Source organism: Fringilla coelebs (genome assembly GCF_963513975.1).
Source record: "Fringilla coelebs genome assembly, chromosome: 8".
In the NCBI taxonomy this organism is placed as follows: domain Eukaryota; kingdom Metazoa; phylum Chordata; class Aves; order Passeriformes; family Fringillidae; genus Fringilla; species Fringilla coelebs.
The window spans coordinates 29,782,855-29,808,649 of record NC_140066.1 but is presented as its reverse complement, the minus strand read 5'-3'; the positions used below and the strand labels follow the sequence as shown (position 1 = coordinate 29,808,649).

At 35.4% G+C, this 25,795-nt stretch overlaps 1 protein-coding gene across 4 annotated transcripts in view; it reads right to left on the bottom strand.

Moving 5' to 3' along the window:
• Positions 1–25,795, bottom strand: part of ATRNL1 (attractin like 1) — a 431,089-nt gene that overhangs the window by 186,131 nt on the left and 219,163 nt on the right. For all 4 annotated transcript variants that reach the window (XM_084210857.1, XM_084210858.1, XM_084210859.1 and 1 more), the window contains one exon: positions 17,310–17,388. In XM_084210857.1, coding sequence (XP_084066983.1) covers positions 17,310–17,388 — 79 coding nt within the window. Of the gene's footprint in view, positions 1–17,309; positions 17,389–25,795 lie in introns of those variants that run through there.

Here is a 25,795-nt window from a genome sequence, read left to right as displayed (position 1 = left end):
GCTCTCAGTTTATGCTACTTTCTATTTTACAGGGGAATCCCTATGGGAATTTTAGGTATCTAAATCAAATTTCAGACCTCAGTGCAAAGGCCTGCTGCTCCAGAGGGCAATGCAAGCCTCCTGCCAGCCCCAGCTGCCCCTTTCTTTTGCAAACAGACACTTTCTGTGTGTAGGACAGACACTGAGACACAGCAGGGGCAGACACATTTATACATTCAAGTGGCTTAAGCTGTAGAAGCAAATAATAACAGGAAGAGTATATAGGGATCAAACTATAAATTCACCCCTAACATCAAGTAAAATGATAGGATGAGTGTTTCCTGCGTTTTCCTATTCACCTGTACTCCTCCAGAAAATGCATTGACTTGAAAGAAACAATCTTGCCAGCTATTACTGAAATTCATTTTAATAAGCTGCAACTTGGTGTTTTCTTATTTAAGTCATGTATTACAGTTTTCTTCTTCAATTTCTGCTTTGCTTCACATTCCACTGTATGTGTACCTCTAATGAGGAGACAACTTTTAAAATTAAAAGCATTAATAAAATGCAGCTTGTAGATATTTTTAAATTAAAAAAAAAAAAAGTCAGATGTGAATAAGCATCTGGGGATCTGAATAGTTATTTCCTTTATTCCAAAAGCTTCCAGCAGAAGAGCTGTTTCTGGAGAATTAAAGGTATAATCCTCTACCAACACACTGACAGGCACTTTAAGGCTGGTGCCTTTTTTGATATATATGCTTTTAAGCCCTTCATACCAGTAAGAAAATATAAGTTGCACATCCAAATGATGTAAATCTCTTTCTATTGGAACTTATTTGAACTTCCTTTTATTCCCTCCCTTTGAGTGGATAATAAACCATGGCTTGCCCAACTATGTAGCATAAATGAAACATGGACACACCATTCCTTGTGGTCATATTCAACCCTTATCTTGATCCATGCAAATAAGGAGAGCCCTAAGTACTCAAGTACAAATTTAAGGAGGTCAAGAGTGCTCGGTTTCTCATTGTCCCTCCTGCACTGATCCTGGGCAGTAAGGAAAGTGCTCTCCTGGCAGAAGCCAATCCTTGCTGCATCCTCTCTTCCTCATTACACCAAGTTGCACCATCCTTTTTGTCCTCTTAAACCATTTGTATGGTGATTTTGACACTCAAGAAGCAGTCTAATCTTTCGTTATTATTGTGTACCAGCAATGCACTCAGGCAAAAGCAGTGCTTTCTCTGAAGAGTCATCAATCTAGAGAAATCATTTTGACAATTGAGTTCAAGCATAACAGCCAAAAGGCAGAGGCCTTTTAGAAGTGCCAATTTTAACAAAAAACACAACACAGCTGAGAAGTGTTTCATAAGAGCATATTCAAGTACTAACAAAATAAAAAAGATAACTAGTGATGAATAACAGAAAGGAGAAACAGATGTATCTGATGGGAGAAGGAATGAGAACAGTGGAAAACTCAAAGATAACAGCCATACAATCAAAATCAGGAGGACAGTGAAAGAAAGATATAAGATCAATTAAATATGCTTATTAGAACCTCCCATATTTCTGGCAGAGACTAACAGTATAAGAAAATGAGTACAGCTGTAAAAGTTTGTCATTTACTTGGAGAGGCTTCTCATGAAAAAGCTTTGTCATAGCTAATCTTTCTTCTGGGAGCTTTCCGAATAAGTGGCAGAGAGTGCATTTGAATACTTGCTCAAAAAATAGTAAAGAGAACTGAATTACAGCTAAACACGAAAGTAGTGTTATTACAGCATGATGATACAAATAAAGCAGTATTTCTAGAGACATATTTCTTCTGGGAGAATGACATTTCATACCAATATCATGGAAAGACATGTGCCATTCTTAAAAAACCTGGGGTTTTAGCATTATGTCCTTTCTATTAAAAGATAAAAACCAAACAGAGCCCCACTCAATTAAGGATGAGTTTCCATTTTGAATGGAATGATGATTACTAACTCCCTAAGACATCAGGAAGATGTATTTTTGCCTTATCTAACCAGTGGGTCCCAGTGTATAAAGCCACACAATCTCTTCAGAGACTGGCACTAAGTATGCTGGCCTCACACCCACAGAACAATAACCTGCTACAAGACACGACTGCACTGGAATTTGCAGAGTTACTCCCTTGTTATCACACAGAGCAGCCATTCAGCATCAAAGGCACCTTCACTTAGGATTCAACAAACATTTATCTTGAAGAAGAAAGTGTAAAGTACATTAATGAGGGGTATTAAATATGCTCAACAGCTAAAATGGGAATGAAACTCTCCAGAATTTCAGAACTTCGTTCATTATTATCAAAAGCACATAAGCACCACTTGACAAACTTCAATGTGAGCATGGGGGCGGGGGAAGGTGTCACTGTGTAATTTTGTTGAGCTAAAACATTACTCTAATTTAATCAGACAAAAAAGCCCTATTTATAATTTGATTCACTATCTTTCACAAACAATTTTACTTTCCTACCTTTTCCCTTTGTTCACTTAATTGCTAGATTGTTTTAAGAATGCATGAAGATCAAAAGCTGATTTTATGGCACTTTGAGGTGTGAAAATCAAAGACAATCATAAACAAAAGATGATTAAAAATATAGCTTTTTGCCCTCCAAAAATAAAATTTTTATTTTTAGATTGTGGAGCTTTTTTTTCCCCTGCTTTAATATTTGTGAATGGTGTGAACTACAAACTGTGTTGGATTCTTCAAAGCAATCACACCCACCTGATGCAAAGCACAGCAGAGGCAGGTACAGAACAGCTGCAATATGAAGTCACAGTGCACTCTGAACTATTTTGTGGTTCTCGTGTATCTCAATGTTTTTCAAATGCTGGAAATCTTATATACAATTTACTGATGGGGCATAACACTATCTAGATCAGAGCAACTCAAATAATTGTAAAGGGCAAAGTTTTAACCCCACTAAATCAATGGGAAATCCAGTAACAGCTGCTGTAGGATTCCCCTTCTTGCAGATTTAAAATTTTAGTCTGCCTCCTAGAACATGCAGAAAAAGCACTAAATGTAGGCAGTTATGACTGCATGTTCTTCATTTCCTTGTTACCCATTTGGGCCATGCCATTACAGTGACCTGGAGAAAGGCACATGCTTTCTGTTTATGATGTTTCAGGCTTATCCCACAAGGCAAAACTCATTGGCAACAACAAATGTTTTTTTCACTGACTGCTCACCTATATTCTGAAAATATTTATTGCATCTTATTTTTTTTTACAGTAATGTGAGGGTACTGATGGGTAGGTAAAACTAGCTCTTAACATCAGCTCTGGAGAAAATACTGCCCTGAGTAAATCAGGCAAAATTTTTTGTACAGAAACAAATGTGTGAACAAATCAATGTTTTTCACATGAAATGGAAAAGAAAACAATTGATTTCCTAGAAATACCAATAACATGTCTTTGACAGACTTCAGCATCAAGTACCTACTTCAACTGGTGCAGAGCAGTCCAGTGAATGCTGCTTTTGAAATTCAGTGCTTCCAAAACTGATAACAGAGGGCCAAGTCCCACTGGGGGATTAAGCCTACAAGAAGCTGAATCTCTGATCAGAGAAACATTTTGTAAACACTTACACTACTTTCCCACCTGGAGGACACTGAGCAAGCAGTATGAAAGGGCTGCATGACAGCTGGCTGCCTGTGGCCTCCCTCCATCATGGGGAGAAAAACAAAGGCAGGATTTTTAGAAATACATATCCTGCAGCTCATGTTGGTAAGAATCAAACAGGAAAAGAAAGAAATTTAAACCCCCCCCCCCACAAACAGATAATATTTCCCTTCTCTTGCAGTAAGGAGACCCATAAACTACAAATCTGTGTACTGGGATGCTGTGGGATTGAGCAGTAAATGGGCACTTACAGAGTGTAAGAATTGGGATGCAATGAAGAAGTGAATACTGTGCTCAACTCGGTAGCAGAAATAGCATCTGCAAAATATATGGATTAGGGGAAGATCTCTCAAAGATAGCAGAAACTTTTCAAAATAATGTCAGTCTGACCTGAGCAGGATGCTAGCAAAATAGAGGGATATAAACTTTCCTTTGTAAGTCTTAGCTATGAATGTGAATTTTATGTGGGTTGACAGGGAATTTTGACTGTATCAACTACTAGAAAAACCTATTTACTGCTGAGATGATAGACTATATTTCTTCATATCCTATTTTGCTTGCAATCCAGCTAAATCACCTTATTTCTTTATGTTAGAGATATATCTTTACTTGCTTCTTCCACCAAAAAAAAAAAAGTTTAATCTAAATGAAGCTGCTTACCTTCTACTAAAAGTGAGATTTTTTTCAGCCTGAAGAAAAATATCTTTGTCAAAAAGAAATGTTTTGTAACAGCTTTTATGCCACAGTATTATTTCCAGTTAATAGCAGCCTTGTAAGTAGATATACAGAAAAATGAAAAAGAAAGGTAATTGTGGGTGTTTTATTCATTTGCCATTTGCATGCATTCCAGTTGATAAAAAAATTTAAGCAATTAAGTAAAGTTAGGATTTAGCTTTTGCATCACACTGTGCTTGATTCAAATATTTTACCTTAAACCATTTTTTAGGGACAAACAACATGGAAAAACTAATAGCAACATGGAAAAACCAATATTCAAATATTGGTGATATCCCAAGCATTGCATTTCAGGAACACAACATTAATTTTAACTAGAACTTGCATTTGAGAGATATTTTGTTCGAATTATATGATTTTCTGCAATTTGCTATCGATGATTCAAGATAAAAGGAAAGCCAAAGGTTATATAAATTGGTAATTATATAAGGAAAGAAAGCATGTTTAAATTATGTTAGTTGCATGTCAGAAAACAACAAGCCATTCTGAAACTACTGAAAATGTACAGTATTTTCCATCTGTAGGATAGATATCATCTGTCACAGGATACAGGAAAGCAAGAATGACTCACAAACATGCAGCAGCTACCTTTTATAAGAATTCTGTCTATGTGCTAAGCTGTGCTGTTACAAAAATGTGTATTTTAAAATACTGGTGAGACTGGTTCAGCTAAAGGAAAATCAGAATAATTGCAAAACTATGTATGAAAAAAAAAAATCAAACAAAACCCTAAAATAAATAAAACCCCAAAATAAATAAAACCCCATCAAAACAACACAAAACTTGCTCAATTTCTCATCTACGTGTGGTTTTCAATTTGTAACTCAAATAAGCTGTTTTGCCTGCCTGCTACTTATACAGGAACACCAGCAGAATTACACAATGAAGGGGATGTAAGGTGCAAAACAAATAATCCAGCCCAAATCATGAAATTAAAAGTCAAAAATGAAGAAAAAAAAAACAAATCACAGGGTGACTCAGTCACTTAGATGGTCATCATGGACATGAACTTTAATGGCACAAAAGGTAAGGGGCTATTTTTGACCCTGATTTTCTACTATCTGAGATTTTGTGAAGTTTAACCATGGTACATGACATCAATAACTTCAAAGGCTGCATTTATGCAAATGAGATTTGTAAAGAAGAAAGCAGCTCCTTAAAAGCCTTTTTAATGCAAAAAATATGATGGAATATCTGGATAATTACTTGCCTTTATTGCCATTTGGGACATAGTTTTGCAATGAAAGTATAAATATCGAATTAATGCAGATTTTTAAATAGTCTTTAATGAGGAAGTGCAGGTGCTATTAGAGCACTACTGTGGATTTTTGGTGCTGCAATATCATATCATGTAGCCTTAGTCTTAGAGAAATCCTGGATGCCTCAACCCTGGAAGGGCTCAAGGCCAGGCTGGACAGGGCTTGGAGCACCCTGCTCCAGTGGAAGCTGTCCCTGCCCATGGCAGCAGGAGTTGAACTAGATGATCTTTAGAGATCTCTCCCAAACCAACCCATTCTGTGATTCTATAGCAAATAAAATGCTCCTGGTATGTAAAAAATACTCTGACTTCAAGTGGGTTTTTTAAAACATAAGATCATAAGGTTAAGAGAGACTTGCAGAGACTGCCAAGGCACTCCCCACCACCCTACAAAGGCATATCCAGGTCTTCTTATTTCTGTCCTGTATTTGACCATCCCACTCCTAAAGGCTTACACTTACATTCTGTCTGGAGTGTCAGAGATTATCTATTGCAGAACTACACTACTAGTATCAGTATAATTTATTAATTTTCATTGCATCACCTGAATGTTCTTTGCTGCAACATGGGCAATTCGTTTCTCATCCTTTCTACAAAAGATTCAGATAAATGCATTATTCCATTCCCCATTTTCAAGGCTTTTATCACACCTCTCCATGATCTTTTATGCTATGCAACTATAAACAGACACACTTTCCTGCTTCTCTCCTCTGAACATTTCCAAATGTTCCACAGACTTTATGAACAGTTGTGCCTAAGCTGTCCGTAATGTCCAATTAAGGCCATACTCAGAAAAGTACAAGAATTAGATGCCTTGGAGTTACATATGCAAGCCAGAAATATATTCCTTTTTTTTAACTAGATTGCTGTTCACTTATATTCAGCTTGTGAACCTTTCTAAGTCATTGATCAGCTCTGAGGAATTGTAGCACAGTCAGCTTTTTCTTCTTGCTATTTCTGTGAGGATGATTTTTTCTACCAGATTATTTCTAAAACTTGCTTTCACCCCAGTATGGATACTGCTTCCAATTTCAAAAGGTTGTTTTGAAGCCTGATCCTGCTTGCAACACACTCCTGACCCAGCTCCTCGTATGCAAATTGATTAGATGTAATCTCCAATTTCATGAATTAGGTCATTAAAAAACACTGATGAGTTCTGGAGCTAGAACAAAGTTTGAAGGGGCTAATGCAGATAACTACAGTCCACACATAGTTAATCCCTCATTTCACTGATAAGGAACATCTGATTATGGGGTTTTGACCAGTTGTGCACCTACTCCACAGCTATGTAATCATGACAATGCCTCCCTGCCTTCCTATTAAAGTATCCTGGGATGGACTTTTTATAGTCTTTATAATGGCCAACTGTACAAGCACCAGATGTTTTCTCTTCCATTCAAAAGCACTTTATCCTACCTTGGAAGAAAAGCATATTCTTTTTGTGTGATTTGGTTAACAAAGAAGACATCCAGGCTTTTAATCTTTCTTTTTTTTCCATAGATGCTCACAAACAGCTTAGCTTTTATTGACTGATGTTTCTGGGAACTCACTGACTAATTCTCTGGCTCCTCTTTTCCTCCCTTTCCACTGAGATGATTTATGTCCATCGTTTTCTGTAAGCTGACAGCACACTGGATGCTCTAATCAAAGGTGGACATTTTGTGCATGGGTGATTTTGTCATTAACAACATTAACAACATGGACTTGCTTTCCATGGCAATGTGGAAAGGGACAAGTTCATTATATTATACTTAATAATATACATTATATTATATTTAATATTCATAATTTTATATTATACTGAATATTATTACTGGACACTGTTAAGGTATTAAGTCAAAACCTGGTTGTACATGGGTGACACATGCAGGGATACAGTATTTTTCTAACATGCATGTTCCCACTCTTCTGGAAATATTATTCCTTAACTTTGTGAAGCTAAAAAATTATTATGGTAGGCAAAAAGCAGTGTAGGATCAGTACTGTGCATCATTAACTTATTCAGAAAGCATAAAACCCTAAGAAATGGGTGATTGATTTTAATTAAGATGAAAATCAAACACATACAAGATATTTCATACCTTCATAATGCATTTTAGCAAATATTGAAATATATATGAAATATAACACATTAAAGTAACAGACTGTATTTCACATGTTTGTTTTTCTTCACCCAGAAAAAATTAGGAGAAAGATTTAGTGTCCATTTCACTCCTTTTTCCTGCCTAAATGAACAAAAACCCAAATAAGTTGCCTAGGGACAAAGGGTTATTACAGAATAAAGCAAAACAGTCCTCAAAGTCCCCCAATTAATACCAACAGAATAATGAAAACTGTATCACCACAACCTGTACAACTATTTGTGTGGCACAGGTGAGGAACTGATGGCCCAGGCAGTGAAAGAATTGTCAAAAAGGCACCTACAACACCAGAAAGGAAAGGATTGACTTCCAAAGCCAAACTTCTCCAACTGGGAAATGGCATTTCCCTGCCTCCCTTGGTACTTCTGACCATGGCTGCACAAATATAAAAGGCTAAGAAGCTACAGCTATTTAAGTCTATGATAAGTCTTAATTAAGTGGGATTTTCAAAATGTATGTGAAGCAGAAAAAAAACATAACAAGCACAAGCTACAGGATTCATTGTGGTTTCAGTTTTGCTAATTGCATGTGGGTCAATTGACTGCCAAAGCAGTCTGGGCTAATTTACTGATGTCACAATTTAACTGCCGTGGTGCACTCCATCCAATGAATCCCAAACAAAATATCAAATTATATTCTGTTTTCCAAAATTTACTTGTGTAAAAATTGAATGGCATGGATAAAAATAATCATCTGTTCAAATATTCATATTCCCTATATTAATTTCACTACTATAGAACTGTACTAAAATTACATTACATTAATTTTAATTAAGTTTTGCATTTCAAAGCATTTTTTCCACACATAGTGTGTTTTTATGCGACTTCTGTCAATACTTGAAGATAAAAGGAAAGCCAAAGGTTATATGTTAATTATTAATTATCTGTTGAAAATAATGTAATGAGCTTGGTTTATATCAGGTCACACTAACTCTCAACTATTGTTTGTGAACTGCTGGAGCAATAAAAAATATAGTTCCAGGAAGGATAAACATTGTGTTGTTAGATCCTGGATAAAGAATAACTGCTCTACCTTTTTGTAGGCTGTGTCATATACCCATGGTTTTTTTAAAGTTCTATCTGATTGTGTGTTTTTTGGTTTTTTGGGGGTTTTTTGTTTTTTTTTTTGTTTTGGATTTTTTGTTGGGGTAGGGAGGATGTTGCTGGCTTTTTTTTTCCCCCAACCTAACCTTTTACAGGTGTTGGCAGGTTCCTCCAGAAATAAGTATATATGCAAATCCTGTCACCATGACCCTGCTATTATTTTGCCTTCTATCCAGAGAAGGTGAAGAAGCCTTGAAGGTGCCCAGATGACCTGCACAGCCAGTGTTTGCTCAAGAGGGATGACCCCAAGGAATGTTTGTGTGTACAAACATCTACAGAGAGTAGAGAAGTCCCCCATGGAATTCGTTGATAGCAACAACACTGACACTCACAGCAGTGAACACATTCTGCTGACAGAGTAAACCAATTAATAGTGCAGGCACTGAAAAAAAATCAGTTGGTGAACTTATTTAATTTCCAGCTGCATTGATCTTTGCATCTGCTTTGCATTGATTATTAAAGCTCTAACTTTAGAAGGGGGCCATCCACATAGGAGAAACTTCAGTGCCTTCAAAATGTTTTTGAAGAAAGAAACAATTAGTCTGTATATTATCAACACTAACTTTAAGAGATAAAAAAGGTGGATGTCCTTATTTTAGAAGGCAGCTACTATCCATACTGGGCAAAGTGAAATGCAAACACTTTGGAAGAGATTCAGGAATTAGATGAATCCTACCCTACTGGTATTCAATTGCACACATATGTAAATGTACCTAAAAATCAGTTCTGAAAAAAAAACCCAACGTATTTGCAAGGAAATGGATGTTTGTGGAAGCAGTAGCAAATGTTCCATAAACGACAAGCAATAAAAGTTATTGTTTGCATGATTTAATGTAATTTTTAGAATACATGACTAGCATTCAACTGTAAATAAACAAAACTTTAGGTAGAAAGGAAGAGCAGAGTAATAGAGAGGAACTATTCCTTCCAGGCTTGCACTTTGAGTTATTTCCCTGCTCTTTGGAGGAAGGAAGTTCAGACTTAGTTTCTTTTATTCTTCTCCCATTGCAGGGGACTCACCTAGGCCAAAGTTGCCTACCCAGTGCAACTGAAATTTCTGGAAACTCTGAGGAAAGCAATGGAGTATCTACAGAGGAGAATTTGCAGTTTTCTCTTGAAGACCTCTTACTGTAAATTGTCAAACCTTTTCATTCTCTCTTCATATCAGTTCTTGTAACACTTCTGTTGTTTGCAGCTAAATTCACTCTTTTCTCATAGGGTTTTGAGAAATGGAAGGTTTGTTTATGCTTTAATAGGGGAAAAATTGATGCTATGCTGCAAAGACAGAGGAAATACAAACACAGAGGAGTCTCACCACTTCGGGCCAATATTCAACACCTGCTCTTTCTTTTTTGTTAGGAGACAGAAATGAATCATCTATTTTGGTGCAATCCTCTTTATTTACAAAGAACACATCCACCATCCCCATTCCTTTAGCACTGTGGAAACCAATTCAAATTACTTTTCTTGTCATAAGTTCTAAAGGAGTTATCTGGCTTCCTCCCAGAGTCCCACTAAGGACTGCCTTTCTCATTGTCTCTCACTGCTTTTTGCTGACAGCTAGTTTGCTAAAAATTCTGCTAATGCTCTTATGTTTACAACCAGTCCCATGGAAAACTCTCAGACCATGTATCTCAAAGCACCCTCAGGTTCTGCCAAGTGGCCACTTGCCTCAGGCAGTCTTTCATTTGGGCCAGTTCCCTCTCTCTCTAAAATAATTTTACCTTCCTGTTGCCTTGAAAACTCATGCCAGTACACTTGCAAGAGTTAACCAGAGAGTAAGACTTAATATCATCATTATAAAATTAGCATTATCTCCAGAAGCATTTTATATTCATATTTAGAAAGCTCAACTTTGATAATAAATTCTACTGAACAGAATATCACAACTATTAATTTTAAAGTACTGTTATCAGCAGTAAAAAGTACATCCAAGCTTCCTTTCTATGCATATCCCAGGAACCACATATAATGAAACTAATTTATTTTGATTATTGCCTTTTGGGAATCTTCAGGCTAACTCCACTACACAAACATAAGAAGGAACTTTAGTTATTATGTTAAGAAAAGTGAACAATTTTCTTCTCCTGGTCATAAGTACATATAATAAAACACCTAGTTTCTTTCACCTAATTTATTCTTTTTTATTAAAGAACTCCCAATTTTAATTTTAAAACCTGTTGTTGCCTGTTACCTTCTTTACCTTCTGAATTTTTTGTGGAATAAAGAAACAGATCTGTTCACAAGCTTTCTCAAGTCCTTTGTATCAGCTTTGCTTAATTCACTCCCCAACAGAAATTTTTTCAATATAATATTGAGTCTGTCACTGGCATCATTTAATACTTCTTTTTACAGAGAACAAGCATGTTGTGAGCATTACCAATACAAGAATTAATCAGATGCTTGCTTTTATGAAATGACAGTATTATAAATACAACCTCAATTTTACAAAATGCTCTCAGTATGGGAGATTTGGCTCAATGGGTTATTTGTATTGTTAACAAGAAGTCAGGTCCCCACAAGTATTAGAGTATAAAGAGTGAACACTGTGAAAATTGGGCAGGATGAATTGTCATTTGGGAGTGCCTTTTATATTGACTGCAGAGGGAGTCCTGAGACAAGATCTAGTGTCAGCTACCTCGGCATATTGCTTGAAAGGTTCATTCAGAGAGGAACCTAAATTTTAGGTTGGAGAGAATGCAGAAAACATCAACCTAAAATAAATGTCTCAGTTATCCTCAGTAAAACTAGATCCACAGTTGAAATAAGCAGTCATAGCTCTACTGATTTCAGAGGAGCCTGAGCAATATAACAAGTTGAGATTCTGGTCCTATGAATAGCTCCTTTGACTTCAGTAGGATTACTCACACAGCCTATGAGTAACTACATACAGATGTGTAAGATATTTGCTAAGCAACAGACAAGAAGATAGCAAAAAAGAAAAATTATCTGTGAGCTTAACAACTTATAAACTATATAATCCTGTAGACCCCTACACACATGAATACTATTACACACTGGGGTACATTAATTATGCATGTCAATATTTCTTGGTTTCCTTACATCTGCTGCTGTTGGTTCTTTGCTCACCCTGAAACACAAAGTATTGCTTTTGTTCCTCCAAAAGCTGTTGCTCAAGAATACACCATATTCTCTGTGTTTTAGTACTGCTAAAGTAGATGTGTTGCATCCCATAAGCAATATCATATACACCAAAAGCCATTACTGTCTTTTCTAAAAGAAATCCTTTAACGTATTGTCATTTGAATAGAAAGCAAGAAAGCTCAAGCTGAAATGCTCATATTCTCCACATTCATTAGTGCTATTGACATAACTGAACTTCTTTGTTCTTATTAGAGTTACCATAGAAATGAGCCTAAAGCTATTACATGAATTGTTACTGCTATTAAGAAGTAGTCTACTTCAGTTTCATTTGTCTATTTGTAAGAATTTTTGAATATTTAAGAGAATAAAACTACCTTGGTAACACAATCAAGGCAGAAAGGTGGAGGTTTTTTAAACAAACATAAGCATATTTAACAAACAGAAGCAATAACTTGAGTGGCACCCACACACTGTATGAAGCAAGCATTTTGTACAATTCTATGTTTTTATGTTTGTCTATGCTATTCTTTAAGACAGGCAAATGGTGCACAGCTGACTGTATAATGAGATGCTATATATAAATGATATTAACCTTTAAAGTTAGGCAAGCACTTTACACACACAATCCATGCTTTCAAGCATTTTTTACTTAAAAGGGCAATCATGCATTACTTCCTCATTGCTCAAGAGCTTTATAGTGTATTACATGAGGAAATAAGAATCTAAGTAATCTTTAAAGATATGCACTGTCTTTCTGGTGTGTAATTAAAATAATCTATAAAAAAGTGATTTACATTTTAAAAAAAGCACAAATCTATTTGAACTATTTGACTGATCCAATATACACAAATGCATATTTCAGACTACATATAGGGAAAAATATTTTTACTATCAGGGTGATGAAACCTCCATGTCTGGGAACATTCAAGTTCAAGCTGGATGAGGCTCTGAGCAGCCTGTTGTGGTTGCTCATTGCAGGAGGGTGGGACTGGATGACCTTTAAAGGTCCTTCCCAACTCAAACAATTCCATGTTTCTATGATTCTAGATAGCGACACGTGACACACTGGCACATGTCTTTTGTTGAGTGAAGGGAAGAAGGCACTTTATGTACACCAGTGATTACAGGCTTTTGGATTAAAAGTTACAATTCCTTAAAACATCTGAGGGGACCAACAGTGCAAAAGGTGCACAAAATGGAAATCTGAGTAGCAACTGTTTACCTTAGAAAGGGCAAATACTTTGCTAAATTAACTCAACTACAAACTGTGTGGTTTGTAATCCCATCTGTGTGAGTTGGTTAGTGACCTCAGTGTAATCTTGTCAGCAAAAAGAAAAGTTCAATGCACTATTAAAAAGAAATCATTTGGATGCAGATTCTATCAGCAGTGTGATGCCTTTCAATCAGAAGTTCATGAGACAAAACATTTAAGCCACTACAAATCTGGCAGGCAAGCTATCAAGTTTTCAGTAAAATGATCTGTGAACAGATTGTCTTGTACCTATTCTGAGCAGAAGACTGAATGAATATTTTAGATATGAAACATGCAGAGAAAACAAATAATATTCTCTTCATATTTCTTATTTGGCAAATCTGGGTGATAGATCTTTTCTTGTATAAAGGAGGAAAACAGTCAGATTGGAGCTTCATGGATGGGCTCTTGTGTGAATTTAGGGTATAAAATGCAAGAGGCCCAACAAATCATTTGGGAGAAAATGACAGCTTTTGGTTTTTCATCCAGTGAACTAGAAAGTCAAATTTTATTGAGAAAGGTGCTAGCAGAAAGATTTGTGAGCCTCTGGAGTAAAAAGAAGGATGAGAGATTAAAACCAAGAATACATATCTGATCTTTTAACATAGTGTAGGGCTCTTCTAAAAACTGCTTTGCTTTTCCTAAACCTTGCAGTATTTAGGAACTCCTTTATTTGATATGCAAGTACATCATTCCCTTTTTCTAATCCTGCATCAATTTCCATACTTACCCGTAAGTGTTATCTTGCTCTGTCATGAATGTTCCAAATTCTTCCTGTTTTGTTTTTGTTTTCTTGGGACTTTGATTTTTTTTTTAATCAAGACTTTTGGGGTGTTTTTATCAAGATACTGCTATAAAAATTATGCTTTGGAAATCATCTTGTTGCATTCTGTATTATTCTTTTCAAAGAACAAGCTCCCTGAGATGAGCCATATTCCACTATCTTCAACCCTTCTTATAAACCTTTTTTAAAATGTCACAAATCCATGGGAGGGATGGGTGGTGGAAGGTGTCAAGGGATGCCAGGCAGGAGGCTGTTCATGTTCTACTGCTCAAAGTTTCACTGATCTTTTTGGAACTATAAAATAAAAGAATGATACTTTCCATTTTCCCTCAATGCAGAATGTGAATAACTTTGATGGTATAAGCTAAGACAGTGTCTGCTGTCCCTTGCCCTTTCAGAAGGCAGGAGAGAAGAAGAGAAGCTCATCCAGGAGTTAAAGTATAAATATAGAGTTCAAAAACTTGAGATAAAATATATCTTAAGAGACAGGAATGTAGGTAAGAAAAAAATATGGACCAAAATTTTGTCATGAGCAAAAAAAAGAGTTACCAAAGCTCAAGGTCTTTACGTAGGGGAAAATTATTTCAACTAGATAAACTGAAAGACCAACAGATATGGGCAAAGGAAGCTAAATTCAGTGTAGAAAAACATCAGTTAAAGTATTTTGGAGGACACTTATTTATCAATTTTCATATATACACAATTTAAGAGTTTCTTACATGTACCTGTGATAGAACCTAAATTTTAACTGCTCAGCAAGATATGGGCAGTGCTCTGAGCAGTGCAAAGCAAGTATTTGCTGAATGAGCAATGAATTAGGAAAGAAACTGGAGGGAAAATTTCTAAATTAGTGGGATAACTGTGACATTCCCTCTTCACAATGCAAACAACTTGCTCCTGCTTTGTACTGGATTGGGGCCATGCTATGCTCAATTTGGAATCAATAACATTCCAATTTAGCCAAGCATTGAAGTCAGAGGGTAAAACAGGACAAGGTTCAGAATTTTCAGCTGCACACAGGGCTCTACAAATCTTTGAAAAAAATTACTGGCTTACCTCAAGAGCCTGATAAAATGCATTACTAAAAGATGACAGGAACTGGATGGTAATGTTCCTCCTCCTTCAGGGGAAAGAAAATCAGGAGGAACAATAAAAGGATGCACAGCTTTTAACAGCAAGCTTTTCTGTATTTGTTTGTGCTCTTGTTTTATTTCTATTACTGTAGCTTGGGTCCATATTGAAGGTAACATCTAAAGAGTCAAACATTCCTGTCTTTAAAGAATGATGAAAGAGATGAAAAGCTCATCTGCCAAATGGGCTCTAAACAACATACTTCAGAAATCTTTTCAACAGTAGATTGTCTCTGTGTGCAATTCATATAATTTATTTGCAATACTTAATTGCAAAATCTTATATTTTACATATAAAAAGAAGTTTTCTATCTAGATTAAAGGAAAATATTGCATGGAATGTAATCAAAGACTTGTATTTGACATGAACTGCAGCTGATGGTCAAAAGCAGATTGAAAATAAAGATTTCTTTCAGCATTTACAACACAGAATGCTACCAAACTCTGGTTACAACAGAAAACCAAGTTTCTCTAGTTATACTCAAGAAAAGCCAAGATTCAGAACCAACCATGAAGCTCTGAGTTCTAATCCAGTTGCCAAGTATGTCCTTCTCTCTTGCTCTTCTGAAGAAGCTGATTGATGTTTATGTTGCATTTATCAAACAGCTTATTTTAGCTTTCATAACAGTCTTAGAAGTACTTTTGATGATATTAGGAAAACAAAGCTTGGAAAACTTGAGAAACTTTTTGTATGAGAATGTTTTAATTATCAAATGATGCCTAAAGACCACAACAACAATATTATATTTCAAAAATCTAGGAGAGTAATCACAGAACACAGACCAGATCCTCTAGATCTGGAAATGGGTACATTCATATTTGTTCTTAAAAACATCAATAAATCAACCTCATTAAATGAGGAATTAAATCAATGAACTACTACATCCTATCACAACAGAGTTTTGCACAGAACTATCAAAGTATTGAGACAAATTTAAATGAAATAATATTCAGTTGAATAATATCGTTTACAATAACTTTCATCCATATTTTGCAAGTAAAAAGAAATAGATGACAATTTGCCCTCAGAAAATTTTTAACTATGTTCATATGAATTTAAAAAAAGTACCAAAAGGAAACAAGTACCAATAACATACATTTTCCTTTGTAGCACCACTTGAAGCTAAACCTTGGCATCAGTACATTATAATTTCAGTGAAGGAAAATTATAAGTGCTAGTTACCTGGCACTTTTAAAGCATATATAAATTCACTGTAGAGCTACAGTAAAAAGTTATTTATACATTCATAGCGCCAGTATACTAAGAAAAAAAAAATCATTAAGTAGACCAAAGCTTATCTTTAAAATAAACCCCCAAGATTACACTACATTAAGTAAGTGCTTTTTCCAAAAATCATCAAGATTAGAAGGTTCAAGAAGGGAAGACATCACTGTCTACGTATTTTAGCTGTCATTTATGAGAGCAAAATGAAATATCACAACTATCAGTATACAATCATATACATGTAGTAGATAAAGTTTAACCTCATTTAACTGTAATTAACTGTTAAGCAGGTAAGAACAAAGATTTGGCCCAGATTTTTCAACATAGCTGTAAGAATTTAGACCACAAAAGAATAAGGTGATTCTATGTATTAATACTTACTGAAGATTTTAATTGTGCCACAGATTTAATGATGAAACTACTGATTCTAATAGAGAAATTTGCTCCTTTGAGGGGAGGTTCAGGTTGGATATTAGGAAACATTTATTTACAGAGAAGGTGGTCAAACACTGGAACAGACTTCCTAGCAAGTGGTCAGTACCACAATCTCATCAGTGCATAAGTAATTATTATTTATTTGGACAACACTCTTACTAATATGGTTTAACCTTTGGTCAGCCCTGAAGTGGTCAGGCTGAATAATTCTTTGCAGGACCCTTTCAACTGAAATATTCTATTCAATTCTATTCTGAATATTCAAAATATGCCACCATAAGGAAATCTTACCTTTCTGCAGCCTAGTTCTGTAATTTCTTTAATTTTTGACAGGAGAAAGAAATAAATTTTTCTTCTTCAGCATAAAAAAGTCAAGGGTATAAAACTGCATTTTATTTTTGGAGTGCTAAATATTTAAATTGTATCTACAGGAGAAAGGGGAGGAGTGATTGTACACCAAAGTTCTCAACATATACTGAAAGATAAAGCTACTACAATAATCTTAAAGTTATTGATACCTCTCTCCGTCGAGAAGCCCAACAGGTTTGTTTGATTTTCCAAACGACAGCAGCTACCAGCAGTAAGGATAAGAAACAACTGCAATTACAAAAGAAAAAAAAATAAGAATTGTAAGTTATGAAAAGCTTATGTTTTTAGGGTATCAAAGGTAACAAAAAGGCATTCTAGCATGGAAAAATAAACCCAAAAAATTGGGGAAAACTAAACTCTACCAGAATTACAAAGAGTCAACCATCCATGTTCAAAGTCAAAAGCAAAGGCACACCACATGCTCTGGTTTTCTCCTGGAAATGATTCCATTAGCATGGGATAAGCTTCAGTACAACCCTCCACATACCCACAACAGTCTCAACAAATATGTACTGCATGTTCCTCGTTCAGTAGATGGAAAAAGAGGAGGAAGTATAGCAAAAAAAATTATAGCAGTTTATATTTCTTTCACTTTGTAAATTCTGAGTAATTTCCTGGGATGCAGGAAGGGTAATTACACAAGGAGTATAATTAGTTTGAGGAGCTGGGTTTGCACAGTGACAATAGGCCTGTGTTATCTTATTGAGTATTTCCATGGGCAATTGCCCAGGGAAAACATCTCCAAGGACATCACCACATTACAGTTCCAAAGACACAACAGAAGAAGAATAAAAAAAAGAAAATCAAACACCTGCAGTGCACAATCAGAGCATACACCTTCTCTCTTGCTTCAGGATGTTTGTATTGTAACATTTAATCCATAAAGTATTTTAGTAGAAAGATCATTGAACTCAACCTCTTTTAGTGAAGTTCTGGATACTAAAAAAGGCTTCTAAAGCTGGCACTTGTAATTACTCAGAAGATCTTTCAAGTTTTTAGACAGTTTTTTTAATATAAGTATCTGGATTTACTAATTGTGTGAAGAACTTTCACACCATGTTAGCTCTTCTACTGTACAAAGTGGTTTCAATTAATCTAATACTAACTACTAAATTAACTACTAGACATCTACAATTTTTCTTTTCTGACAAAAAGCTTCAAAATATATGCTTTAATATAGGAAAAACCAAGATTTATGGAAGTAGTATAGTTCAGAGAAGTACTGTGCATAAGTGCAAAGTAACACCAATGTCTTCCTTTAAAAGCAAGTACAAGTGACTGTAAATTTATATTTGGTTGTCTAGAGAAGAGCAGAACTAAAAAAACCCCACTGACCACCAGAATAAATTCAAGTTTTGCAGCAACATCTTTCAAGGTTTTTAAGTCAAGAAGGACCTATAAATAGTATTTCCCAGAAATGTTCCCCCTCCTCTGCAACAGATGCTTTAGGGCAGCATCAGGGAAGTGATGTGCTGATAGAGATTGGGATGCTGTGCATGAAGTAAAGGAAAGCCATCTCACTCTTCTCCTCCTCTACAGTCCTTCCAAAATCCACTAAATTAGGGAAACAACCGCAACTCTGTTTGCAATTTTTAACTCACCTCCTGGAATTTAGAAAAGGTTAATACATGCAAGGGAGCTGGACACAAGAAACTAAGAGAGAGCCTTGCACAGTGTGACTGATTTATTATGACCAGGGAGAGAATCTCTACCCCTAGAAAATTCTGTCCTTCACATTTATTAATTTCTTGAACAGTTCTCTTAAGTTAGTAGAATAAAAAATATTCAGAGTTCTGGCTGAAAGACTTCAGACAAATGGATTCCGTGCTCTGTATGTCAGTGGAGTGGGTCACACTGAATTTCCTTGTCATCAGTCAAAACATCAATTACTTGCAAAGCTAAAATCAGAAATTAGTGTCTTAAAGATGCACCCATAAGATACTATAAACCACTGGAAGTTACACCATTGATAATGTGATTTTTGTATAATCTTTTCTTGGCAAGTAAATATTCTATTTTTTTCTCTTTTTCTTTTTTTTTAAGGGGGTGTTTTTTTAGGAGGTGAATCAAAATTCATGCTAAAGAATGAATGAAGAAAGAGATGGAAAATAGATTTTGTGAAATTAACCTAGTTCCAGGCTGTGGTGAGATAACATCCTTGCTTTATGTAGGGCAATAAAAATTACCGCTGACTGCAAAGGATCTCACAATACAGAGTGACTTTGCAATAAAATAAGAGAATGAAATTCAGTGACAATGAACTGAAGGCAATGTGCACAAGAAAAAAAAAAACCACCACAGCTAGCTACAAATACACAATGATAGGTTCTAAATTAGCAATTACCACTCAAGAGAATGATCTTGAAGTCATTGCAGATAGTTCTTTGAACATATTAACTGAATGTTTAGTAGCAGTCGAAACAGAAAATAGGATGTTGAAAGAGATTAGAAAAGGAATAAAGAACAAACCAGAAAGCATTGGGATGTCAGTGCATAAATCTATAATGTGCCTGTACCTTGAAGCAACCATCATCTTATCTCTAAAAATCTAAGCTGAATGTAAAAGGTATAAAAGAAAGCAGTCAGCTTGGTCAGGGGAATGAAATGGTAGAAGAAATAAGTTCTCTTTGGCTTTGAAACAATAGGGATTTGAAAGGAGCCATGATAAAGACATTAACATCACAGGCAAAAAATGTAAAAAACCAGCAGGACAGATGTAGGTGGATGCTCTCCAGTCCCCCATTATACTTCTTATCTCCTCCTTGTGACAGAGATACAAAAACAGAAAGTGCAGTGCAAATTAAATGAATTAAAAATTGGCCATCAGGCAGATAAAAAAGAAACTGTCAGCAGGGGACCAACATCAGAAAAGGGAACTTCTAGATGGGTTACAAAGCTCCCATCAGATCCACTCAATTTTGATGGGACAAATATATAATACCTGAGAGGTCTATGCATGACACAAAGACAAAAGTGGTTAATAATGGTTAATGGCACAGAGGTTAAAGAGATTGTACAATGGTCAATTTTTAGATTTTTTTTTTTTATACACAGTCATTGCTAAGTTGTATGTACAAGAACAAGGAAGTCAGACATCATTTACACTGCAAAAGATTTATTTTTCCTTGGAATGAAGCAGTTCCCAAACCAGCTTAGAGACCAGTGTGAATGACAATTCAGTACAAATTACTGCTGGGATGCTGAAACAAAAAGGGTTAAAACACTTTAATTCAGGTGCAAAGTAGTAAGAAGCTCTTGAGAGATAAATTTATCACTGTAGAAGGTACTGCCAAAACAGATATTATCAGACTTGTTCTTAAAGCTCTGCCATTGGCATTTTCTGAAAGGAGATTGGAAAACATGGAGAGAATACAGAGAAAAATCACAAAGTATTCAAAATTTGGACAAAACCTTTTGCTGACAGTAACTTTACAAATAAATCATTTCATTTTTGGAAAAGATAAGTGGCAACTTGCCTACAGTTAGTCCACATGATCATAGATTATGTCCACCATCTCTGACTCTCCAGTTGAGACTGAGTGACATCCAAATCAACAGACATTTGGATAAGTGCCTTTGCAAAGCACATGGGTTATGAAATGCTAATCCAGAGTACAGAGGGAATGACTTTCTGCATTTATCAATGTAAATCCTTCCAATAAGACAATTGCCATACCAAGACACTCTTAAAACCACAGCAGCCCAAGCATTATCAAGATTTTTGTGCTCTCCGGAGCAAAGAAATAAAGTGCCAGAAGGATACAGCTTTGCACAGTTTCCCCTTCAAACCACATGGAACAAAACAGGAGGAAACAGTAAAAAAACATGCTTGAAAATGAGCAATCCATCACCAGCACCCTGGATTACAGGTTGGTTGGAGGTTATTGCCCTAGCATGATTTTGGAGACAACAAACAATTGGAGAACCAATGAACTGCAGAGGAAGAAGCCTTGAACACAGTTTGTGTCCAGCACAGCAGAGAAAAGTGGCCAAGGAAAGGCTGCAAGAGAACACCAGGGCTAGCAGGGGGGTCTGGGCTATGCACATGCTCTGCCCAGAAGGGCTCTGAGTAAGATGAAAACAGAAATAGTGATTTAATAGAACAAAGAGAAGAGAAATTGCAAGGAATAATTACTGCCTGCATAACTGTTTTTGCAAGCTACAGAGCAAATTTTTGACTTCCAGAGGTCACATTTAGGCATATTTAGTGCAGACCTGGCTGAGGAAACAGAAGTGTTTTCCATAACTCAGAAATTAGTTTCTCTGTATTTCTTTAGGCAGCAAACTAAAAAGTGTTAAGGGAATTACTGGATGTGTTGCTGCTTGGTCTAGGCAAACTGAAATAAAATGTGTAGATATCCTTAAAGAAATTTAAATTGCATGGATGAATAGAGGGGGAAATCTGTGAAATGTAATGATCATCATGTTTAGACCAGATGAACTGATGACACATTTGTGCCTTCAGCTCTATGAAAGCATTATTAATACACTACAAAATACCTTTTTTTATTATGTATTAATGCCTATAAATTACATATTGTATCAAAGTAATACTTTAGTTAAAGTGAAATAATTGGGAATGTAAATAATTGAGGGTTTAAAAGGGACTAAGCATAAATATTTTAAGAATCAATATTGTAAATTGAAGGTAAACAAAAGAAAACAAAACAAAATGTGCCATCCTTTGTTACTTCTTTTTTCATTCTCTAATTATTTAACATACAAAAAGAGTAATTGTTGTTTTTATGATTTCACTTAAAACAGTAATTTGCACAATAATTCAAATAAATTTCCACAAACCAATGAAAGCAAACACTTTTACAAAACTTTAACTTGCATCTAGTATACTTTTAAATCTACTAAAATGAAAAATTATTTGAGATTGTACTTTGAGCACCCATCACATTTCCTCTTCTTACCAGACAAGGTAATGCAGCAGTCCACAGCTGAGCTTGGGACAGCATCCCTGGTGGGGCTCACCCTGGGAGCAGCAAAGCTGGGCCAGCACAGGATGTGTCAAGGCTGCTCTACCAAGTGCCATCATCCTGTCCCCACGCTCCAACACGTGACAGAGCCGTCCTTGTGTCCCAAGGGGAACTCCTGCAGGGCTGGCTTAGTGGAGCTCAATTACAAGATGTGCATTGTTCACTCCTGAGCCAAAGGGGCTGTCAATCCATGGAACTAAACTAGAGTTAGCTCAAAATCCAAAAAAAATCGCATTCAGTGTGGATGTCAGATCCTCAGCACCATCTTGCCCGAGTGATGATCTGTTTGTTCACAGAGACAGAAGCTCCCAAAATTCCTTTCACCAAGTTTGTTAGGGGCACAGCAGACTCATTTATTGCCCACATATATATATTTGCACGTATTTTAAAGGCTTCCCCCAAGTCTTTTTGAACATAGGAGTTGGGCCATCAGGGCAATTATTGCTCAATCACCGAAGTCTTGCTGAGCTGAGACAGTAATTAAATATTCTTCTGTATCCACAAAGCTCCTGCCTGTTGATCTCTCTTTGACAAGGGCACAAAATGTACAGTTCCCTAATTAGCAATCTAAAGAGTGACCCCACACTCTGTTGTTCCTCTTCTGGTACTAACATGAACTACAATTTAACACATTCAGTAAAACAAACTAATGACAAAGAAACTTTTTAATGTGGATATATGCAAAGAAAATAAGTCTCATACCTAAGTTAATATTTTCAAGGTAGTGCTGCAAAAGTTTCCAACAGATCACAATAACTGTTTTTCTAAAAACTGCTTTCCCAATACATTATTTACTATATTTTTATTGGCAAATAGAGCCCATTTTAATTGATATTTTATAAAGCAAGCATAATTGTAAAATAAAAATAATTGAACAATTATTTTTCTAACACTGTGACTTCAAATAGCAATTATTGTCACAGCAATTGATTTCTTTCATTGTACTTGACAAGAACATTGTGTTTATGATTATGATGTGCTGGGTTCAGCCATCCTTGTGTTAACTGGTATACACATGACAAGCAGCTCCAAAGATTTCAACAGGATTATCTGAAGCACAAAGCATTGTAAACATAATATTAGAAGTCTGATGTGTATGACAGCATTATATTTTTTAATGATTAATTAAATTGCTATGAATCAGAAAGTTTTATAAACATCATTATAAGTAGGACTATTTCAGTGATTAGCAATTTAGAATGATTCTGGGAATTAAGTGTTGCAATTCCAAATTAAATTGTAAAAAGATTTAGGGAAAGGTAGTCTTGGCTAGCAAGGAAGTAGGATATGCAAATTCCAGTTCATGGTAGCACAGTGTGTGGGGTCAGGGAAATAAATCCTGGCTGTGGAGCCAAGACATTTCAGCCAGGAGTGCTGAATTCCTCCTCAGGGAGAGGCACAGCCAGGGAAAGGCAGTGCCACCAAAGCCAGCATCACCATCCAGGTGATTCAGGAATGTCCTTTTCCTATTCCTGCTTGTCATGACACCACCACCAGCACCAGCAGCTCCATGCACTGGCTCCCACACTCTATTTTCTGGAACTGATAAACCAAGAGCTGCAATCTTTTTCTCTTCAGCTACAAAATGTCATTGTTGCACAGCCTTAAATATATCAGGGCTTTTTCCACCAGCCTAGATCTATATTCTATTCTTTTCCCCCATAGCTTCTTTCTGAATTAAAGGAACCCAAGGAAAATGTGAACTCTGTAATCCAAAAGCCACACAGTTTCAGGCACTGAGCTCTTGCTTTCCAAATTGCAAAGTTAAAGAAATGCCTGAATATGAGGTAAAGTATCTACCATGGTATTTAAAACTCAAAGTATTACCAAAAATCATTTAAATGCAAATTTGTATTTATTTGTGTCTCAGATGGAATTCACACAAGTTAAGCAACAAGTTTCAAGTTCATTTGAAACTAATTACACGGATAATTCTTCTTATCCAGATGACTGATTAAAATGTTATTTTTTGATGCAGTCCTGAAAATCCATATATCCCCAGAAATAACTCTTGCATAAAGTGTCTCATGAAAGTCACAAAACTTCCCTTAAAATTCTCTTCTCACATGTCCACAACTACCAAACTTATACAAAACAGATTAAGAGTTAATAAGAAATATTTATCTGCCTTCTAATCTGGTTCTTCCAGACTCAACACTGTATCTGGTAAGAATGCATGGAAAAGAATATCCACATGAGATTTGTTTTACTTTGCCATGGTTAAAACCATGATACTACCAAAAGAATGCTGTATGTCTCCAGAGCAGCACATTAAAAATTACTATTAGAAATATTTTATTATTAAAATAATTTTATTGATTCAGAAGAGCAAAATTAAGTAAAATGGCAAACTAAGACTTCAATAATGGCAGAAATAAAGCTTCACAACTTAAGCTCTGAATGCATAATGGGAAACAAAGAGATTGAATTATCAATAGCATCAACTGCATTTTATATTAGTTATATTTTAAAGTAAGTAGTAGCAATTAAATATAAATATAATGTGTATTAATTTATTAGAATAGCTACTATTTTTTGTGCTAAATAATTTATTAATATATATTCAATCCAGAAAACCAAATTAATCCTTCTTCTCCCAAAGCATAAATTCCTAAAACAGTTTAAAATCATCTCTGACAACTGCCTCTGCAAAGCCTGGGTTCATTGGTCTTTCCTGTGCAATGAAACATCAAAAAATCTTCTTAAAAGTAAAGAAGAAAGAAATGTTTGAACAGGCAATTTGTAATTAGCAGAAAAATTATTATGAAAAAAAGTATTGGCATTTTTTCATTAGATACATGTGCCGCAATGTTACAGAGGATGGAGGGGAGCATTAAATAACTTTATTCAATAAAATAATTATTAAAAAATAACTACCAAAGAAGCACACATACATTTTTTAGATTTCTATTTTCCTACATACATAATTCATTCATACATCCACAAAACTGTGGGTTTGTGTTAAATATACCCCAAGCTGCTACAGCAAAGTATGAATGAATGATCAATCACACAAGCAGCCTTTATATTGAACTTAAGAAGGAAAGTGGATGCAGTGTACACCAAGATGCTATTGAGAGATCAACATTCCCATTTAATCTGCCAATCCAATATCAGATTAAAGTGAACCATGTAAAAGGACTCTGAAATATATTACATAATAAAGCTCTGGATGTGAACTTTTACCCTCTGTAGTTCTTCCTTTCACCTCTTTGAGGCAACAAATAAAAATGAATTACAATCAAAACTATTTAATCTCATGTAAAATGAAATTAATCTCCGCTGAATAAATAGAATATCACACCCATGAAGCATGATTATGTTTCTTTAGTTATAGAAAATACTTTATTATTTAATATAATTTTATGTGTTTGCCCCTCATGCGTGAAATAGTCCATATTTCTCTCAATAAGTGGTGTTGCATGCAAAAAAACCCAAACATGGAAAAAATTTATATATCTTTGTCCACTAAAATTCTGGACAAATTATGAAACACAGAATTCAGTATTTTCTGCAGTATATTTTCCAGAATAATTATAAACTGAATAGAGTGTTATATAACAACTATATAACAAAATAGTTGTGCTTTTACTTCTGCTTTTTTGCAATGGTCTTCCTGATTTATGCTAATTTAGGTTTTAAAATTAAGG